Below are 13,021 nucleotides of genomic sequence, written 5' to 3'. Positions count from 1 at the left end.
TTCGAATCGAGAACAGCTGCCAACATGAGTAACGTAAAAGTAAATATATGCGGAGTAGTGAAACAACTTAAATCACTTAATAAAAGCAAGTCTTCTGGTCTGTATAGAAATTAGGTACCTTTCGGAGTATGCTGATGCATTAGCTCCATATTTAACAATCATATACAACCGTTCGCTCGACGAAAGATCCGTACCGAAAGACTGAAAAGTTGCACAGGTCACATCTATATTCAAGAAAGGTAGTAGGAGTAATCCACTGAATTATAGGCCCATATCGTTAATGTCGATACGTAGCAGGATTCGATATTCAGCAGGATTTTACACTCCTGGAAATTGAAATAAGAACACCGTGAATTCATTGTCACAGGAAGGGGAAACTTTATTGACACATTCCTGGGGTCAGATACATCACATGATCACACTGACAGAACCACAGGCACATAGACACAGGCAACAGAGCATGCACAATGTCGGCACTAGTACAGTGTATATCCTCCTTTCGCAGCAATGCAGGCTGCTATTCTCCCATGGAGACGATCATAGAGATGCTGGATGTTGTCCTGTGGAACGGCTTGCCATGCCATTTCCACCTGGCGCCTCAGTTGGACCAGCGTTCGTGCTGGACGTGCAGACCGCATGAGACGACGCTTCATCCAGTCCCAAACATGCTCAATGGGGGACAGATCCGGAGATCTTGCTGGCCAGGGTAGTTGACTTACATCTTCCAGAGCACGTTGGGTGGCACGGGATACATGCGGACGTGCACTGTCCTGTTGGAACAGCAAGTTCCCTTGCCGGTCTAGGAATGGTAGAACGATGGGTTTGATGACAGTTTGGATGTTCCATGCACTATTCAGTGTCCCCTCGATGATCACCAGAGGTGTACGGCCAGTGTAGGAGATCGCTCCCCACACCATGATGCCGGGTGTTGGCCCTGTGTGCCTCGGTCGTATGCAGTCCTGATTGTGGCGCTCACCTGCACGGCGCCAAACACGCATACGACCATCATTAGCACCAAGGCAGAAGCGACTCTCATCGCTGAAGACGACACGTCTCCATTCGTCCCTCCATTCACGCCTGTCGCGACACCACTGGAGGCGGGCTGCACAATGTTGGGGCGTGAGCGGAAGACGGCCTAACGGTGTGCGGGACCGTAGCCCAGCTTCATGGAGACGGTTGCGAATGGTCCTCGCCGATACCCCAGGAGCAACAGTGTCCCTAATTTACTGGGAAGTGGCGGTGCGGTCCTCTACAGCACTGCGTAGGATCCTACGGTCTTGGCGTGCATCCGTGCCTCGCTACGGTCCGGTCCCAGGTCGATGGGAACGTGCACCTTCCGCCGACCACTGGCGACAACATCGATGTACTGTGGAGACCTCACGCCCCACGTGTTGAGCAATTCGGCGATACGTCCACCCGGCCTCCCGCATGCCCACTATACGCCCTCGCTCAAAGTCCGTCAACTGCACATACAGTTCACGTCCATGCTGTCGCGGCATGATACCAGTGTTAAAGACTGCGATGGATCTCCGTATGCCACGGCAAACTGGCTGACACTGACGGCGGTGGTGCACAAATGCTGCGCAGCTAGCGCCATTCGACGGCCAACACCGCGGTTCCTGGTGTGTCCGCTGTGCCGTGCGTGTGATGATTGCTTGTACAGCCCTCTCGCAGTGTCCGGAGCAAGTATGGCGGGTCTGACACACCGGTGTCAATGTGTTCTTTTTTCCATTTCCAGGAGTGTAGAACATATATTCTGTTCGAACATTATGAATTACCTTCGAAGAAAACGGTCTATTGACACACAGTCAACATGGGTTTAGAAAACAACGTTCCTGTGAAACACAAATATCTCTTTACTCACATGAAGTGTTTAGTGATATTGACAAGGGATTTCTGATCAATTCCGTATTTCTGGATTTCCAGAAGGCTTTTGACACTGTACCGTAGTGAAATTGGATGCTTATGGAATATCGTCACAGTTATGTGACTGGATTTGTGACTTCCTGTCAGAGAGGTAACAGTTCGTAGTAACTGACGGAAAGTCATCGAGTAAAACAGAAGTGATTTCTGGCGTTCCCCAAGGTAGTGGTAGAAGACCTTTGCTGTTCCTTATGTATATAAACGATTTTGTTTGCAGATGACGCTGTCGTTTATCGACTAATAAAGTCATCAGAAGGCAAAAAAAACTACAAAACGATTTAGAAAAGATATCAGAATGGTGTGAAAAGTGGCAGTTGAACCTAAATAACGAAAAGTGTGAGGTCATCCACATGAGTGATAAGAGGAACTCGTTAAACTTCGGTTACACGATAAATCAGTCTAATCTAAAAGCCGTAAATTCAACTAAATACTTAAATTGGAAGGAACACACAGAAAATGTTTTGGGGGAAGGCTAACCAAAGACTGCGTTTTATTGGCAGCACACTTAGAAAATGTAACAGACCTACTAAGGAGACTGCCTACACTACACTTGTCCGTCCTCTTTTAGAATAATGCTGTGCGGTGTGGGATCCTTACCAGATAGGACTGATTGAGTACATCGAAAAAGGTCAAATAAAGGCAGCACGTTTTGTATTATCGCGAAATATGGGAGAGAGTGTCACAGAAATGATACACGTTTGGGCTGGACATCATTAAAAGAAAGGTGTTTTTCGTTGCGACAGTAGCTTCTCACGAAGTTCCATTCACCACCTTTCTCCCCCGAATACGAAAATATATTGCTGACATCGAACTACATAGGAAGGAATGATCACCAAAATAAAATAAGGGAAATCAAAGCTCGTACGGAAAGATACAGGTGTTCATTCTTTCTGTGCGCTATACTAGATTGGAATAATAGAGAATTGTGAAGGTGGTTAGATGAACCCTCTGCCAGGCACTTAAATGTGATTAGCAGAGTATTCATGTAGATGTAGATGTAGAAGGATTTTAGTTGAAATGATTCTCAGTCCGCAGTTTTCATACCTTGTTTCGTTATATTAGCTACTACACTCACCAAACTGAAACACGCAATGACAATTACGGCAATGTTCTTCCCAACCCAAGTCACAACAATCGATTTCCACAAAGACGCAACTTTAGCGACACTATGTAGAACTACAGTTCTGACGATCTTTCACTGCATGTGCTACCTTTTTCTGAGATGACTGGTGCTATAACGTCGATTTAGTGAATTTTGCAGTTGTGTCATTGTTCTTTCGGAAGAGCGATTTGTTCAGTTGTGAGAGGTTGGGCAGCTTCCAGGAACGTTCTCTGCAACGTAACATATGTGAAACATTTGTGCGAGGAGAAATTTAATTCTGTGACTAAAGAAGATTGGATTCCGTTGTGCGAACACGTTAAAAAAAATGAGCGAGAATACAAGCAGCAAGAAATCTCTTTCGACGATATAGTAGATAAAATAATAAGGTGGGTACGCATTGCAACTCTCCCTGTGACTTCACTTCCACATATCTAGAGCGGAGTGTGTGTACCAGCGAAGCACAAACATTTCATGTCTAGCGGTTGTTTGGGAAGCAGACATTTGCCTGCTGCGTGGGTTGGTAGGCTGGATGGGAAAGTAAACACCGCTTCCATGTGCAATTAAGGACTCAGAGCACACAATACAATCCTGTTTTAGCTTCCATGAAATGTGCATTATAGAACTGATAGTCAGCTAAATAATTTTTGTTGGCGAAACTAAGATTGCCGTTTGTATTAAGATGTTAAAATAAACCACTGACTGCCGACAATTTCGTATCGGTTATCAAAATAAATACGAATTTAGAAGGCAATGAGAGTACAACTTTCATCACAAGGAATAAAAGACTACTTACCCGTTTTTAAAAGTTATCAGATGTCACACATTTTAACCCTTAACCGAAATCGATATTTTGACGAACACAACTGGAATCGCTGGTTCAAATGGACCCTTGAATAAAAATACAACGTAATCCCCATAAAAGATATAATTCGTTTGTAAATGCGTAATGATTATATTAAAATAAGTTTTATTTCAAATATAAATCAACTTATCGAGCAAAAATTATACAGTGTGTTATTTTTTTAACTTTAAGCCCTATGTCTCATATTTTACAAGAATTTCTAGTACCTTACTTCGGAATGCTACATGATTGCAAAAAAAGCTTTGATTTAAAAAACCTAGATATACTATGGAGTTGGTCATAACCTCCCCTTAACTTAAATAGGGACTCTTTATGCCATCAGTGAGAAACGAAACGAAACATGGAAATGTCCAAAATGTTCTATAGATCAGTACCTGAACTAAGAAAGGCACTTGGAACACAACACTTTTTTCTCCATGTCGTTTACACATGAATTTAAAACATCTGTCGCATTTTTGTGGTTGTTTGCTGTCAGTTTTAGGACCACATAAATAATATCTTATTCTTTTTCGTGATACACTTTGATTACAACGTGAATTTTCTAGTCGTAGGTCATTTTGTGGTTCATCAGCTGCCACTAAAAAATTATCTATCCTACTCTTCAAATCTACTGAAAATGAAGAATACTCTATCTTTCTTTCTGTGATAAATGGCCTTATCAAATTTAGTACAATTCCTTTAATGTAATGATTACGTTTCATACGTTTTCCACCATTTGATGCCTTCCATAATACGAATCCATTTGCACTCGCAACATTCAATATTGCTGAAAAACTTAGATATGGCCATCGTTGGGTTCTTCTAGATACTGAATAATTGGCGCATTTCTGATCTAATGTATTAACGCCACCTTTTGTTCTGTTGTAAAATTAAATTAGCTCAGGTTTTCCACTGTTTTCATTGACTGACTTGTCATAGTGCACTGATGAGATCACCACTACGCTTCGATTCTTTTTTAGGACATAAGATGCCAATGTTTTATTCATCACGAAACCAAATAACGTAGATCCTACTACCCGTTGTTTATTGGCTAAAAATTCTGGTGGCATTTCCCTTTTATTTTTGCACATCGTTCCAACGTAAGTCAAACCATTTTCAATCGGTTTGTCAATCACCTCCACAGAAGACAACCAGTTATCGGCAGTTATAGGAGGTGCATTCAAGTTCCAAGGCCTCCGATTTTTTTTCTAATTAACTACTCACCCGAAATCGATGAAACTGGCGTTACTTCTCGACGTAATCGCCCTGCAGACGTACACATTTTTCACAACGCTGACGCTATGATTCCATGGCAGCGGCGAAGGCTTTTTTAGGAGTCTGTTTTGACCACTGGAAAATCGGTGAGCAATAGCAGCACGGCTGGTGAATGTGCGGCCACGGAGAGTGTCTTTCATTGTTGGAAAAAGCCAAAAGTCACTAGGAGCCAGGTCAGGAGAGGAATCACTTCAAAGTTGTTATCACGAAGAAACTGTTGCGCAACATTAGCTCGATGTGCGGGTGCATTGTCTTGGTGAAACAGCACACGCGCAGCTCTTCCCGGACGTTTTTGTTTCAGTGCAGGAAGGAATTTGTTCTTCAAAACATTTTCGTAGGATGCACCTGTTACAGTAGTGCCCTTTGGAACGCTATAGGTAAGGATTACGCCCTCGCTGTCCCAGAACATGGACACCGTCATTTTTTCAGCACTGGCAGTTACCCGAAATTTTTTTGGTGGCTGTGAATTTGTGTGCTTCCATTCAGCAGACTGGCGCTTTGTTTCTGGATTGAAAAATGGTATCCACGTCTCATCCATTGTCACTACCGACGAAAAGAAAGTCCCATTCATGCTGTCGTTGCGTGTCAACATTGCTTGGCAACATGCCACAAGGGCAGCCGTGTGTTCGTCCGTCAGCATTCGTGGCACCCACCTGGATGACACTTTTCGCATTTTCAGGTCGTCATGGAGGACTGTGTGCACAGAACCCACAGAAATGCCAACTCTGGAGGCGATATGTTCAACAGTCATTCGGCGATCCCTCAAAACAATTCTCTCCACTTTCTCGATCATGTCGTTAGACCGGCTTGTGCGAGCCCGAGGCTGTTTCGGTTTGTTGTCACACGATGTTCTGCCTTCATTAAACTGTCGCACCCAGGAACGCAGTTTCGACACATCCATAACTCCATCACCACATGTCTCCTTCAACTGTCGATGAATTTCAGTTGGTTTCATACCAAGCAAATGCAGAAAACGAATGATTGCAAGCAGTTCAAGTAAGGAAAACGTCGCCATTTTAAGTATTTAAAACAGTTCTCATTCTCGCCGCTGGCGGTAAAATTCCATTTGCCGTACGGTGCTGCCATCTCTGGGACGTATTGAGAATGAACGTGGCCTCATTTTAAAACAATGCGCATGTTTCTATATCTTTCCAGTCCGGATAAAAAAAATCGGAGGCCTTAGAACTTGAATGCACCTCGTATTTCTGTTTGTTCCAAATAAAGGTTCTGCAAGCTGCAGTACACTCTGTGTTGGAACTGAAAGTTGACTTGTTTTATTAGTGATTGCTTTGGTAGTATAGATAAAAGCATTGTATAAATAGTGTGTTTTAGCGTCGCAATGGCACATAATCTTGATGCCATATTTAGCAGACTTCGATTTCATATAAACCCTAAAAAAACGTTTCTCTCTAAGGCAAAGCATGTCATCAACTGTCAAATATTTTGAGCAGCTATAGTTTATTTGACAGTTCTGAATGAAATTTCCAAATATTTCTCAGATGAGAGCAGCGAGATAATTAGTTCTTCATTCTTCCCTAGAATTCTCATCATCAAATCTCAAAGCAAATAACAGGAACATAAATCGCTTTACTGACATCGTTATTCTGAACTATATCTCGGCCTGTTCCGTCAGCTGCCCTTAAACTTTCTATATCTTCATGGCCAGATTTGAATATACCTTATAATAGCAACTAACAAAGAATGCTTTCATTTCCATAATACTCACATGCTTAGCGTAAGTTGCATTAGTTTTATATTTTTCTGAGTATTTTGTTATTTTCTGATTAGTGTGAGTGCAAATATGTGCGATCATTTCATCTGAAATCAGCAACTGCCATGATTCAATTGGTGACATGTTCCGTTTTTCACGAGCTGTACCCATGAGACCAGGCAGGTGAGTGAAGATGTTGTGGCTTCTGACTCTCGACCTAACTGGTGGATGAACAGACCACTCGAATCGAATTTTACCTCGAAAATATGCACTACTTGACAGCCAACTATCTCTCTCTACTGAATCATCAGACGATTAATTACTCGAATCAGAAGAAATTTCTCGTTGTGTATTTTCATCGTCACTGATGTTCTCTTCATCACAAGATTAAAAATCACTTAAAGATTCTGTATCTGAATAATTTTCGTCTAATAATAGTTCACAGATTTCTTTTCCAATGAGTCTCCGCTGCATTGTGGCAATAAAGTGCCTGAAACACCACAAAATAAGTCATAATGCACTGACTAAAATAAATCCCGTATGTGGAATCGTGGGTCAAATTGGACCCTGGGATGGCACTTAACCTCCACTTCCAGTAAATTTCAAGCAGCGAGCTCCCTGGAGCACCTCACAATGTACACACTGGCGTGTGAAACTGAAACTGCACGTTTCTATTGCTAGACGGTTTTATTGTTGTTGGCAGGTCCAAAATGACCCACGATTCCGGTTAAGGGTTAACGAAACTACAGTAACATAAAAAATGAGAAGAGACTGAAACAGCCGAGGTCCCTTTCGCTTCTTTTGCGCTAACAGTTTCATTATTAGACGTGTGTTCTCAGATTCGTCACTAGAATCTTTAGTGCCGACATCGGTACAGGTTGTCAGTACTCCTCCCCAAGCTATTGTGCCTTTTCATAATACCCTTTCCACTATTCCAAGTAACAGCCTGAAAACAAGCACTTACAAGATTCAACAGATTTTCAGATGACATTCCCTTGTCAAGTTACGCTCCCTACAGTCTTTGGGTCAACGGAAGCGTCCGATTCCATCCATCTGCTTGACCCGTGACGTATTGGTATGTGACGTCATTACAGAGCGAAGTTTGAGTTGGTTGTGTTTGAAGGCGTCGTCTCGTTGTGGTCGATGGGATGGTGCCCTCTGGTGATATTTTGGCAGTGTTCACAGTTCGGGACATAAGGATTGGAAATTTCTTCAGTGAACTATCAATTAATTTTTTTGTTTATGTGTTTGGTGTTTTTATTAAATATAATTGGTTCGCTGTTTGTGGTGCGATAAGATGTTTAATATACTGTGTAGCTTCTGTCGTTAGGCATGGATATGACGATGAAATACAACAGTGATACATTTTTTATTTTTGTTGTGGGTGGTTTCGGGTCTTTTTGTTTGTGTTTTCCTTGTTTGTTTGTGTGGGTGCGTGGTTGGTTAGAGTCGCCATCTAGCTTACAGCGCCGAATATTGTTGGTGGCAAGTGATAAGTAGTTGTTTCTTTCGGTCTATTCTTCTAGAGTTGTAATGTTTTGTGTATTTATGGTGTACTAATTGTGTTTTAATTTCTATAGGGATGTTTGATTTTTGGCTTTTTGAGGTGGTGGTGTGTTGATTTTATTTTATGTAGTTGTAGATGTTGATGTTTTGGTATCGTCAGCTGTGGTTGACCTAAATAGGATATGTCCAATTCCATTTTTTGTAGTTGTAGGTCTTGTTTTTGTGGTATCGACAGCTGCGGTTGAGCTATAGTGTCCGATTCCTGTGGATTTGTCATTGTGGTTTTGTTTTTTTGTTTTTTTGGGATCGTGGTCTTTTTTACTGTTATATTTCGCTTGTCCCCACTCTATAACCCCCAGTTTCCCGCTGTTGTCCCGTTAGTTTGACTGTATTTTTGGAGGGGATGTTATTGTCTTGTTTATATATATTTTCGTGTTTGTTGCCGTTGTGTACGTAGTGACGGATAAGCACCATACTGGAGTCGCTGAGAATGGCTATTTCCGCCATATCTACATCTACATACATACTCCGCAATCCACCATACGGTGCGTGGCGGAAGGTGCCTCGTACCACAACTAGCAACTTCTCTCCCTGTTCCAAACAGAACGAGCGAAAAATGACTGCCTATATGCCTCTGTACGAGCCCTAATCTCTCTTATCTTATCTTTGTGGTCTTTCCGCGAAATATAAGTTGGCGGCAGTAAAATTGTACTGCAGTCAGCCTCAAATGCTGGTTCTCTAAATTTCCTCAGTAGCGATTCACGAAAAGAACGCCTCCTTTCCTCCAGAGACTCCCACCCGAGTTCCTGAAGCATTTTCCGTAACACTCGCGTGATGATCAAACCTACTAGTAACAAATCTAGCAGCCCGCCTTTGAATTGCTTCTATGTCCTCCCTCCATCCGACCTGATAGGGATCCCAAAGGCAGACGGGTGGAATCGGCCACTTCTATAATCCCGGGTATTTTTATTTCTGATGACGTAGTTCTATGACGTTTAAATCGCAGTTGTGTTGCAGCAAGCGAATTAGTTTGCCGCCAATACGGCGATTGCATACCGTTTCGTAGCTCACCCATTATCCAGAATCAAGGCATATAGAAACTCTTTTGACATGCTCTTATCGCATCGGATTTTTCTCTTCTGCAACCACATGCTATCATAGATGCTTTCCTATCATATTTCATAGCCGGTTTGTTGACTGGGCCGTTGCGATAAGTTGCATTGGCTATAATTAACATAGTGGGTTAACTGTGCTGGCCTAACGAATCCAAAACAAAGTGCTCGGACAGTAATAGAGTACGCACTTTAAAGTAACTGAGACCAAACGACGAGCTTGCCAGGAGTCTCCAAAGACGCACCTGGGTGACTCCTGGCAAACGTAATTTTGGAACAGTTACGCAAGCTCTAGCCGGCCTGCGTCACAGCCCTGACGGAAGACTGTGCAATAGGGCGTAACATTTCTTTCTGAATATTCTCAGCATCAGAGCACTTCACCACATTCAACATTATTTTCCAGCACTCGCTCCTTGAAACGGCCTTCCTTTACCGCGAAGGGCCAGCAAGCGCATCATCATCCATTCTCTAAAAAATGGCAATGAAAATTAGGCAACAAAACACAGCTCACTGACAAAGCAGACGACAGTGCAGACGACACTAGCTACTGGTGCACTGCACAGTTGGCAACGAACTTACGTAAATCTGCAAATCACTACTGCGCGAAGTTTATCGTCTGCTGCATGTCAGATCTGTTGCAACGCAGCGTAGTAAACAGTTGTCACGTGTGGGATGTCGGAAGAGAACCCACGTTTACGTCGAGCTGCCCAGTATCCATACTTTTATACTACAATAAGTACCGCCGAAAATGGAAAAAGTGTTGGCGCCTATCACTTTCTACAATGGAAGGAAAATGCCCATTATTGGGCTGGGGACCTGGCAGGCAAGTATTACACGCTATTCGGTGCACAATTTTATCTGGTCTGTAAAGTCTCACACGTACCGTACAGCACATTAGATATTAACCAAATCATTATAACAATTCAAAAGAGAATAGATATTTACAATTGAATATATTTTATTTATCGACCGTAAGTGAAAACTTCGCAATTCCAGTAGCCAGCAATCCATTAGCAGAGGGAGATTTGTAAGTGCGTGTATTTCTCTAATCTCTAAATATCTAGGCTTCTACTTTATACACACGTGTAACAACGTTGTCTGTCTCACTTCACAAATTTTTCAAGAAACCGTTTTTGCTTCAAAATGGAGTTACGAGGTTTTCACTGACTATCATCGGTATATATGGTACAAGTGAACTTAAGCATTTACAGGATAATTTTGTAATAATAATATTCTTGAGCATATCTGGCTCATGTCAACATTAAGCCACGGTACCTCAGCATGTTCGGTTAGCGGTTTAGCTACCCTCTGTAATAAAGAACTGAGTTAATGGATCACCGATTAATTAGAACAAGCATCATAGGAAGCCCGCGCCGATCAAATATAACGGACTAAATGAGGTAAAATGTGGTTTACCGGTCAAAGCGCGGGTTTGGAAACCGAAAAATAGGGGTATCGAATCCTGATTAGACCACTTTTTTTTTCTCCCCCTGTCTTCATCCAAGTACTCACTTTTCAGTGACGAAGATTCTCCAAGAAAGACACGTCGTTGAAACTTCATATTACAGTTGTCTCGTAGTTAATGACAATTGAATTCCTGCTGTATTGATTATGCTATTGACTGAAGGATTCTGTAGGAAATCATCCAGACTGTAGAAGCAGTTCATGTGAATTTTATAAGGTCGTTATATTACATTCGTTTGGAAGCTTATTGTAGATAATTTTACCTAAGGTATTTTGGCAAAGACTTTTTACTTGGTGCATTATGAAAATTTTCGATTTTGAGAAAGACACATGGACATATCGTAAATTCCTTAATATAAAGAGCCCCTTTCAAGGTTGGATTCTTTTCACTGTTGCCCTAACTCTTGCAATTTTTTTCGTCCTAGAGTATTTTAAATAGGATTATGAGCCACCCCAGAAACTGATCCTGTACTTCAGGACAGAATATACGTTAACATATAGTTATGGCAACAGCTTTCATCCACATCTTAAATAGCACTTGGTACTTATTCTTTTAAATGCAGCATCAATGTGTGTATCCCATCCATAGAAACCTATATGATAGTTTCTAGGGGCCTCAGGGCCTGGGGTATGGTGTATTCTTAATATTCTGGAAGACCATTGGTTGGTTGTAAGTAGGGATTTGTGAGTTGTAAGTCGCCATAAAAAAGTTAAAAACCTGTGTAATATCTACTTTTAAATCATTTTCTTCAAAGGAAGCACATGACTCCAGTGTATTACTCCTTTTCCTGAGGGAAAAGTTGTATTGAAGCCAGACCTCCATAAATTTAGTGGTGGTCAAACTTAATGATGTTTGTGTCCAACATCTGAATTTCTATGTTCTCTTTACAATTTCAGTGGCATGGAAGTTCAGTGCTACTGTTTTATTTATTATGAGGTACTTACATACTTACTTCTTTTACAATAGAAAATTGATTCTATCTTTTTTTCACTTTTATTTTGAAACTGTTGGAAGAATCTGCAAAATGCTTGTGTTGGAGACAGAAGTATACTTGTGAGTGTTATTTATCAGTGAGAAATGCTATTTAAACTGTAATAATGAGGGCTGAAGATAGGTTACATTCACTGGTGGTACATACTCTACAAAATAATTTAAACACTGATAGAGATTTTACTTTTAGTCTGATGTTTCATAGGTGGGACATTAAACATTTGTGTCTGCGAGCAGTGCATTATTTAATGATCCAGTACTAAGCGCCGATTGATTGATGAAGTCATCAGCATGTCAGAGACAGATACATGAGGAAGGATGACATTACCAGACTATAGTGTAGACTGGGGTCAGTGCTCATCCCATCGATGTTTATTTACTGCATCAGTTATGCACAGCAAATGGGATGATAGTTTCACATAACGCAATCAGATGCAACAGAAGAGGTAAAGTGTTTGTAGTGCCTAAACTGAAATTTGGTTGGGAGCTGACAGAACAAACACATAAAATTAATCTTTCTCTCGAAATAAATGTTGTGCTGACAGACTAATCTGTACCATAGTGCAATGTCTAGGTTAGCTTGGAAGATGATAATTTGAGAATAAAGTGGCAAAATCATTAAACGAACTCTGTCACTGGCACACACCATGGAAATCCCAGTGGCAGTCCGAAGTGTGGATAAACGAGGAGAGTTGTGTGCAGGGCTAACACCCTATCTCAGAAAAAAGAGCTCATTACGGAACCAGAGTATGAAGGAAGCCAGGTGGATGTAATGGGTAAATGGCCTTGACAATGCAAATGGCAAATGAATTGGTATTTAGTGACATGGAATGTAAGAACACTGAACAAGACTGGAGGACTACAGAATCCGAAAAATGAAATGAAGAAATATAATGTGACGATAGCACCAATACAACAGGTGAAATGGGAAGGAAGTGGAATATTTGTATCTGGAACACATACATTGTTCTACAGCTGTGGAGGCAGGTGATAGGTTGATAATGCTCACAAGGCTGCCATACTGAAATTTATGCCTGTTGGCAACAGAGTCCTGTATTATGAATGAAAGCCCACTTCTTCAATACATCCATCATAT

At 41.5% G+C, this 13,021-nt stretch overlaps 1 protein-coding gene across 1 annotated transcript in view; it reads left to right on the top strand.

The window, feature by feature from the left end:
* The first annotated feature begins 10,081 nt into the window (after positions 1-10,081).
* LOC126292108 (1,5-anhydro-D-fructose reductase-like) overlaps positions 10,082-13,021 on the top strand; it is a 76,346-nt gene continuing 73,406 nt past the window's right edge. Inside the window, exon 1 of the mRNA XM_049985935.1 lies at positions 10,082-10,293. Within this exon, the coding sequence (XP_049841892.1) occupies positions 10,219-10,293 (75 nt within the window). The 5' untranslated portion in view covers positions 10,082-10,218. The remainder of the gene's footprint in view (positions 10,294-13,021) is intronic.

This window comes from Schistocerca gregaria, chromosome 9 (assembly GCF_023897955.1).
Source record: "Schistocerca gregaria isolate iqSchGreg1 chromosome 9, iqSchGreg1.2, whole genome shotgun sequence".
In the NCBI taxonomy this organism is placed as follows: domain Eukaryota; kingdom Metazoa; phylum Arthropoda; class Insecta; order Orthoptera; family Acrididae; genus Schistocerca; species Schistocerca gregaria.
This window is presented reverse-complemented; position numbering and strand designations above follow the sequence as displayed.